Source organism: Pan paniscus, chromosome 5 (assembly GCF_029289425.2).
Source record: "Pan paniscus chromosome 5, NHGRI_mPanPan1-v2.0_pri, whole genome shotgun sequence".
Taxonomy (NCBI): Eukaryota; Metazoa; Chordata; class Mammalia; order Primates; family Hominidae; genus Pan; species Pan paniscus.
In genome coordinates, this window is record NC_073254.2 from 47,769,176 (window position 1) to 47,777,594 (window position 8,419).

The 8,419-nt window shown below is 56.7% G+C and overlaps 1 protein-coding gene across 4 annotated transcripts; it reads right to left on the reverse strand.

Moving 5' to 3' along the window:
• Positions 1-383: 383 nt before the first annotated feature.
• On the reverse strand, positions 384-8,281 carry RGL2 (ral guanine nucleotide dissociation stimulator like 2). Of its 4 annotated transcripts, XM_003808574.5 has the most exons (18): positions 7,597-8,085; positions 7,182-7,378; positions 5,763-5,846; positions 5,329-5,507; positions 5,145-5,195; positions 4,759-5,056; positions 4,239-4,490; positions 4,050-4,153; positions 3,858-3,942; positions 3,708-3,776; positions 3,419-3,493; positions 2,764-2,796; positions 2,525-2,646; positions 2,334-2,429; positions 2,143-2,254; positions 1,746-2,036; positions 1,160-1,274; positions 384-1,043 (listed from the first exon to the last, which is right to left on the reverse strand). In XM_003808574.5, exons 2-18 carry the CDS (start codon positions 7,335-7,337, stop codon positions 832-834), a joined length of 2,334 nt encoding a protein of 777 aa, XP_003808622.4. In that variant the 5' UTR covers positions 7,338-7,378; positions 7,597-8,085; the 3' UTR covers positions 384-831. The 4 variants fall into 4 exon arrangements, with proteins under 4 accessions (XP_003808622.4, XP_063460889.1, XP_003808623.4 ...); XM_063604819.1 differs by lacking the exons at positions 7,182-7,378; positions 7,597-8,085 and adding an exon at positions 8,107-8,281; XM_003808575.5 differs by lacking the exon at positions 7,182-7,378.
• Between the last annotated feature and the right edge of the window lie 138 nt (positions 8,282-8,419).

An 8,419-nucleotide genomic window follows, 5' to 3' on the forward strand; every position in this document is an offset into this window, starting at 1 on the left:
GCCCTGGCATCTCTATTAGTACTTTTCAGCCTCTGTCTTCCTAGAATTTGCTTGAATGTAGCTTAAACGGACTTAAAATCCCAGCACATAATGCTTTATGGTATTATAAGTCCTCCCAAGTTTATATGTTGTCCATAAAGTTGTTCTGCCATTTCCTTGTCCTAAAATTGTTTTATACACATTTGCAGCAAGGGACCAGTGGTAGAGAGGTTACTGGAGAGAAATTGTTCTGAGGAAACTTTTTTCACCAATACCTCATTTTTTGCTCTGTTCATGGGGACAGAAAACATTGTGCCCCTTCCTGTTCCATGGCATCTACCTTCAGCCAATTCCCCACCCCCACTCATAGCAGCCAGTTCATATGTACTGCAAGGACAGGGGAGTAGAATTCAGGTAGTGTTTTGGTTTATTATCTTAGTGTTGTCACAGTGATAGAAACCCCCAGAGTGGGAAGAAGAGCTCCTGCGAGGACCTACTTTTTGCCATTCCCCTCTGCCCTGGGGCTCAGAGCCTTGAAGCCTTTGCTTGGCCCTTGCATGTTAGGATATGGCCAAGAATCAGAAACTGATGCGTTTTTCCAGCACTACCTGTGTGCTGCACTCATGGAAGGTGGGAAGCTATACACAGGTATCCAACTTGGTTATCAGACACCAGTTCCCACAGGGCTGGATTTCTCAGCTGTCTGGTAAACCAGTGGCACTTCACTGCCCCAGGGTGGCTGGCTACCTTTCTGAATTTCTGTCTCAATGGGATATAACTGCCACCATTCAGGATGGCTACCCACATCTGGTATGAACACCATGACTTCTGTAAGCCAACGGGGCTTCCTCCTCAGAACAGTGCCCGTGCAATCTTCCTCCCTGTGGCCTTGATCCTGGGAAAGGAGCCCCCTCCTCCCTCACTCGGAGGAGTTCCTGAGGCAGACGGGCCACTGGTGACACCAGGTGTAGCAGTAGAGGACCTTCGCCGCTGCCGCAGGAGGAAATCGTGTGAAGCTCCATCCATGGCGTAGAATACATTAGCCGAGGCTGGGATAGTCAGCTCTGAAGGTTCAGGGGATGGATGTAAAGCACACACACATATGTTCCCCCCACAGCCGCCCAGATGTGGAAGTACTCCACTCTCCTCCCGAGTCTGCCTTTCCCTCATGGCCTCTGACCTCGCTCCCCTGGTAGCAGCTGTACCAGCTCATACTCTGAAGCCACTGCAGAGTCACGATTGTTTTTCTTAAGGACACGACTGATGACACTTGGAGCCTTGTCCTGGCTTGTCACCTGGCAGAACAGGAGACCAAAAGAGCAATCAATCAGCCATGATTTCCCATCCTTCTACCCTCAGCCACTGAACCCAACCACAAAATGTTACTTGTGTCCAAGGCTTTAAAATGAACAGGAAAACCCAATATGGTGGCTTCCTATACCCCATAAGCCAGCCCACATGGTGCCCAGTGAAACAGAGCTGCTTCCCTGTGGGGAAACTGCTGTTGATTCTGAAATTTTAACACGGCCACCAAAAGTTTAAGGTGTAGCAACTAATGCAAAATAGCCATCAAAATAAAACAAATTTCAGCTTCTATTGAAGACTAGAGTTTAGAAGATAAAATTAAAAATAAAACATAACTGCCAAAACCAAAGGTCAAAATTAAAACTACATTCAATTCCATTTGGCTGCCCAAACCTCAGACAACATTTATAGTCCAACAAGACACCATCCTTCACCCCAACTCCATCCCAAGGCTCCCTCACCAAAATGCTCTTATAGACACTGCCATCTTCCCCTAACTCCATCTGGACTCGGATGATACGGCAATCAGAGGCCCCTGGCCCAGATCCCCCTCCCCCATATCCAGTCCCCCCGGAGGCCTCTTCTGCACCCCCACTCAGCGGGGAGCCACAGGAGGCTGAGCGGCGGTGACCTCGAGAAGGCCTAGGGGAGGAGGCTGGTGGGGAGAGGTGGCTGGGGTCAGCTGGACTGTGCAGGGATGGACTGCTTTCCAAGGCAGAGTCTAGTGACGAGACAGATGGCCACTTCATGTGCTAGGAACAAACAACATGGGACTGGCATGAAGGCAGGGAGGTTTAAGGAAGAAACATTTACAGAGTGAGGGTCAGCGTCAAGGTCAGAGTCAGGAGCAGAGCTCACCTGGGCCAGCCGAGTCAGCAGAGGAGCAGGAGTTGTAGGCGCCTCATCTCCCCCAATACTGGGCCGGTCACAGGACACAAGCGGGGTAGGGACCCCAACAGAGCCCAAAACCCTGCAGTGGCAGGAGATTGGGAGGATCAGAGAAAAGTGGAAGTCCCAAGAAACCACCCCCCAGCCAGTGAATCTCTCACTCTGTCCACTGCGAGATGACCAATGTTGGCCGAAGCACCCGTGGGGCAGGAGGGTCACTGGAACCAGGTGGCTCCACCTCACAGGATACACGATGGCTGGGTTAGGGGGGCAATAGGCAGAGCTCAGGACATGACACCAATCCCCCACACCTGGCCAGAACCCTGGAGTCCCAACCTCACCCGCCAGTCACCTCTGAGCCTCTGTCAGTGGCCGGAGCCCCTGTAGCCACCTCTGGATATCATGGTCAGGTTGGAGGTTATAGCCACGACATTCATTCTGGAGCCGTCGCAACTCAGAAAGGACTGCAAACTCCTGGGAAGGAGCCCTCAAACTGCAGGAGCCAAAACTCAGGGACCCCTGACTTTTCCCCCTCCCCTTCCTGGAACATGGATAGGGAAGTCCAGCATCCAGCCCAGACACTCCGCTCACCTTCCTCCGCTTGTCAAAATTGATGTATCCATTCTGCGAGGAAAATGGGGACGGGGTGAAAGTTCCAACCCTACCTTCCAGGCCACAGAGAGAGAATATCCCCTCTCTTAAACACACACAGCCACATCCAACTTACAACCACTTCCCTCCAGCCTCTCTGACTCTTTGATCCCTCCCTGCCTTCCTCCTCAATCTGTCATGGCCTAAGCACTCCACTTGACCCTTTAAATTGAATTTCTCAGGTAGACAACGAGTCTGCTTTGCAGATGAGAGGACTGGATAGTATCCAATTCGACAGGATTCCTTATCCAGAGAGGATAAGGAACTTGTCCAAGGTCTCAGTATTTGTTTATTTAACAAACTCTAGCAATAGAGCAGGAGCCCATCACAAAACCTAGATGTGCTTACGTTTCAGGCACGTTCTAAGCACTTGACAAATACAAATTCATTTAACCCTTATAACAGATCAATGTAGATGCTATTTCTAGTTTCCCATTTACAGATCACTGAGGCGACTTGGCACAGAAACAGATCTGGCTCTGTCCCACACTCAGCTATTTGTGCCTTACAGCCCCTTGCAAGGGGCGGGGGGGTCTGTCCGACCCTGCAGCCCACTTGTTACATCATTGCAATGACACACACACACACCACTGACCTCCAACTCATCCTTGGAGGCTGCATCCAGCATCACAAGGTCCTTCAGGAAGGTGCCAAGGTATGGGACCACACCCTGAAGTCAGGGGTCAGGGTCAGAAGTGCCTGCCATTGACGTGAGGGCCCTCCATCCCTCCGCACTTGCCCTCCTCATTGCCTCAGAGAACAGATTTCATTCTCCTCACCCCTCTGTGCCTCCCTTACCCATCCTTCAGGCTGCTCCCCCAAAACATACTCCTCACCCCTTCATAATCACCACCCCCAAGCCCACCACCCCGCTAGTCACTCACCCCACCCCGGGAGCCAGACCTCGGGGCCTTCTTGGAGTGTGGCTCCAGAGAAGACTGCAGCTTCACCTCCTGGTGGTGACAAAATAAAAGAGACATGGGGGAGCAGTAGGGAACAAGGAGAGGTGGGAATGCCACAAACCAGGCTCTCACCTGCATGAGCAGCTCCCGACTCTGGGAATAATTATCCTCCTCGGAGAAAATCTGGCAGAGGCTGGAAAAGACTCTGAGGCTGTCCCTGGGGAAGGGAGAAAAGTGGCCCTGAGGACAGGCCTGGCTCTGTCACCCCCTCTTCCCCGCCTTCTGAGGAACCCCCACCCCAGTCCAATGCCTCAGCCTCCGCACCTGGTTGCTTCCCCCCAGGCTGCCCGAAGCCTGTGGATGGGGCTGGACTGCAGGGCTGACACCACGGCATAAACTGAAGAGAAGTTTCGGAGCAGCCGGCACTCCTGTGGGGGTCAAAGAGGAGAGCTAAGGCTATGGGAGGCCTCTCCATTCCATGGCCGCCAACCGTAGGGCAATCTTCTCTCTCACCTCTGCCACGCGGATCCACTTCTCCAGGAGCCGGGCCCTCTGTGGGGGACGGAGTGGCCGTATGGTCACCTCCCCAAGTCCCTCTCCAGTGGAAGTAGCCCCCAGGACAGAACTAACCACTGCCCCTGCCACCTTGTTGAACTGTGTGACAGTAGCTCGGACAGATGGGCAGAGGTGAGAATGTCCTGGCCGGTCTCTGTGACCCCACAGGCCTCCCAGGCACTGAGAGGGGATCAAATTGAGAAAAAGCTCCTGGAGGGTAGAGGTCAGAGGTTAAAGTTCATAGTCAAGTGAGGTCAGCCTTCCAATATCAGGGATCTGAGGATCTCAGGTGGCCAAGGGACCAGAGGGGCACAGGGTTTGAAGGGTAACGACCAAAGGGAAAAGGGGAGAATCAAAATGGTAGGTGGAGGAGGCTAGGAGCTGGATCAGGAAGGGGTGGAAGCAAGGAAAGGATCTGGAGTCAAGGAGAGGTTAGTAAGGGGTCAGGGGGCATAGGGGCCAGAGGTCAGGGTCTCACCGCATCTAGCAGGGTCAGCTGTTCGGCCAAGTGGTCAGCGAGGAACACCAGGACATCCGTGGGGTCAGCAGGGGGATCGCCGGGGAGGGCCAGGGGCTTAGGAAGGTCGGGGGCCTGGGGGTCCACCCGGGACCGGAGATTGCGGATGAGGTCAGCGCTGCCCCCCCCAACACCCTTCCCTGCTGCATACCCTGTCTGAAGTAAGAAGCTCTCAAGCCGGTCAAGCTGACCCTTGGCCTCAGAGCCAAAATCCTCAGGGTGAGAGGCCAGCCAGGTTGACAGTACAGAGATGGCTACCCTGGGAGAAGGGAATCAGCCAAGGGTGAGAGGTAAAGCTGCAGCCTGGGCAGAGGGGACTGTGAGATTAAGAACCAGGGGTCACTCACTCTGTTGTCCTCTCTAGTTCGTCGGTAGGATGAGATTCAAGGGCTTCCAGCCTGAGGGGGAGAAGAGGATCTATCTGTCCATTTTTCCCAAACCCTCAGTGGCTTTGACTATTTTGGTGGGATGTTGCGGCTTTAGGAAATCTGGGCAGATACTCCACTACCCTGCGTCCCTTATGACTCTGACCTGTCAGCCATAAGCCCTAGCAAGGCAGGCGTGGAGGTGAAGGCCCGGTGGGTAGCCAGGAAGGCTGACATGAAGGTCACATCAGTCCCTGATGTCCGGGTATCCAGTAGGTGTCTGACCAGGGCCTCCAGAGTGCCAGCTCGGAGCCGTCGGGAGGAACGTGGGGGAGGCATAGGGACCTGGAGAACACAGAGAGATGATCGCCAACCCTTTCTCCCACTCTGCACCTAGATTTCTGAGGACAATCCCAGACCCAGGAGATGTTCCAGACTCATTTTTCTGATATTCAGAGAGGGCAAAAGTCTTGGCCTATGTCACACAGCAGAGTCCAGGACTCCAGAACTCCAACCTAGCACTCTGGCCAGAAAGTCAGCCAGAGGAAGGAAAACTGGGAATGAAGAGTCAGAGGTGAGAAGCTAAAGTCATGATCTCACCAAGGGATCAAGAGGTCGATATTGGCGGCTTGTGACGGTAAACACGGCACCATCCTCCTCCTCATCCCAGACGGACACAGGGGCCTGGAGGAGCAAGGAAGGGGAAGTCAGACAGTTCCACACCACCCCCCATTGCCCTCAGCCTTCACCCCAGGCCCTGCTCCTCCCTCTGTACCCCTCACCTGTGGTGGCAGGGCATAGTACCAGCGAGTGCGAGGAAGGGTTGGGGGAGCTGGTGACCCCAGGTCTCCCCTACTGGGGCCCAGACAGCCCCACCCCAGCCGCCTCAGGGCCCCGGTGGAGTCGAAGGGGCTGCAGTGGAGGCGTGGATGGAGTACAGGAATTCTGATCCTGGAGACCCCCAAAGCCCCTTCTCCCCAGAGCTGAACCCACACACGACAAAGAAGCAGGGTACAAAGGGCAGGAGAGGGAAGCGAGAGGCAGCAAGCCAGAGGCAGCGACTAGGGGTAGCTGAAACCTCAGTCCAGGCACTGCCGCATGCCCCGCCCCTCCCGGCCAAGGACTATACCAGCCCAGAGAATTAGTCTTTTTCAGGACCCTTTCACCCTGGTCCCTCGGGTAGCGCCTCCACTATCTCAGCCCTAAGGGACCCCCGAAGGTAGCAGCTCCAATCCCAGTACAGAAAGGAAAAGGGGAAGTGGGATGATGGGGGGTTGGGGGCGGTAGACTCAGAGAGTCACGTGGCCCCAGCCCCTCCCCCGACCGATCCCGAAAAACCAGCCCTGCCAGTCAACCTGCCCTCACCTAGGATCTGGACCTAGGAGTTTAGGGCCTCGGGGCCCCAAATCCAAATTCTGGCCCCTCCTGAGGCCCGAAATCCTGCTCCTGGCCACCACCATTAATCCCTAATGAAAACAGATGACCACTCTCTACCCACCCTAGGATCTTTCCTCCAGGTCCCAGAACCGTGGCTTCCCGGCCTCTACCCAGGACCGGGGCGGGGCGGGGGGGGGCGGGGGGAAGGGGGAGAGAGGGAAGGAGGGGTCACGAAATCTGAGGGTTCCCTCCCCAATCCCAGAGTCAGAGGAGCTGGTTACTGTGGAAACAAACCCCTCCCCGCCAAACAAAAACAAGGAGGGAGACAGGGACCAAGACACCACTGCTCAGAGAGGTAGGCACACTCAGGCAGGCAGAGGTGGAGGGCCAGAGACCCGCAGGGACAGCCAGCCAGAAGTTCCAGGCAGGAACAGGGCAGGTTCCTGCGGGCAGGTCCTGAGTCACACTGACAGAGAACCACAGAGACGCCAGGACTCCCCGCAGCAGAGAAACGGGCCGACACCCAGGGAGGCGCGAGAATAACTGAGGCAAGGAGGAGGAGATGTAGGGACCCAGAGACAAGAGAAAAGTGGAGACTTCAGAAATACATACGCCCCCTACCTCCCACCACCCGCGTCTCACCTCTTCTTCTTCCTCCTCCTCTTCCTCCTGCCCCCCGCCCACGACCAGGCCACCTGGGCCCCCACCCTCTTCGGGGTCCCGGCTTCGGAAGCTGCTCAGTACGACTCCCCCGGGGGGGCTCGTGTCCAAAAGCAGCCGCAGGGGCCGCGGGAGCATGGCCGAGTGAAGGAATCAGCGGGGTCGGGCCATGGGGGCGCCTGGGGAGAGACGGGGTGGGGTGGGGGTGGAGAGTCAGGCAGGCGCGGGGGAACCGGGCAGGGAAGGGACGTGGGTGGGTGTCAAGAAGACCGGAAGGGAGTTCTGCAGGAAGGTTGGGGGAGGGGGCAACAGAAGGGTGGAATAGGGGGGCCCTTGGTGCAGTTGGGGAAGGAGGAGGTCACGAGTACGGGGACGCGCAGGGTGCTCAGGCTCTGACCTGCTCGGGAGGGGTGGGGGCAGCGTGGGTCCTGAGCCGCTGTTGCCGTCGGTCTCCGGCCCCGGACCGAGTCCCCTCCCCGGCTTTTCCGTACCCCCTTGAACCCCCCCGCCGGGCTCCTGGGCCCTCCCGCCCTTTCCGCTCCCCCCCGCGTCCGCCCGCTCCGAGAGCAGGAGCCAAAAGGGGAAGGAAGTGAGGACAGGAGCCAGGGCCGCGGACTAGGGGAGCGCTGGACGCTCAGGGACCAGGACCCAGGCGCCCGAGTCCCCAGCTCCACTGTCCTCCGCCTCTACACTCGGGGATTCTGGAGACCACGTCGCCCCGCACTGAACTGGAATAAAGATTCCAGTCTCCAGCCCCTGGGGGAAGGCAGGAGCAGAATTTGACATTCCCTTCCCCAACAATAACACGGCTAAAACTCCCGCGGGAAGCGTTTCAGGCGGAGAGAGAGCCGGTCACTCCATCCCCACGGGATTACCCTCCCTACCACAACCCATGAATGTAGCTGACCGAAATCCCGGCCGGGTTTTCCGAAGGGCCCTCGATTCCCGCCCCCTCGGCAGGGGGCGGGGCAGGAAGCAGCCACATCCGGTTCCAGATTCGGCTCTCAGAGGCTTCCGGCGCCGAGACCGAGATCCCCGTCGGCTCGGTGTATCCTCGCCGGTGGAGTACCCTCTGCTTGAGCGCATCTCATGCGCCAGTAGTGGCGCCCGCCCCGAACGGTGTCGACGGGGCGTTCTCTGAGCGGTTCAGGGTCACTGGAAGGGACCAGAGGTGATTGGAATATTCATTGAGCTTGGAAAGGGGTTGGAATGACAGAACC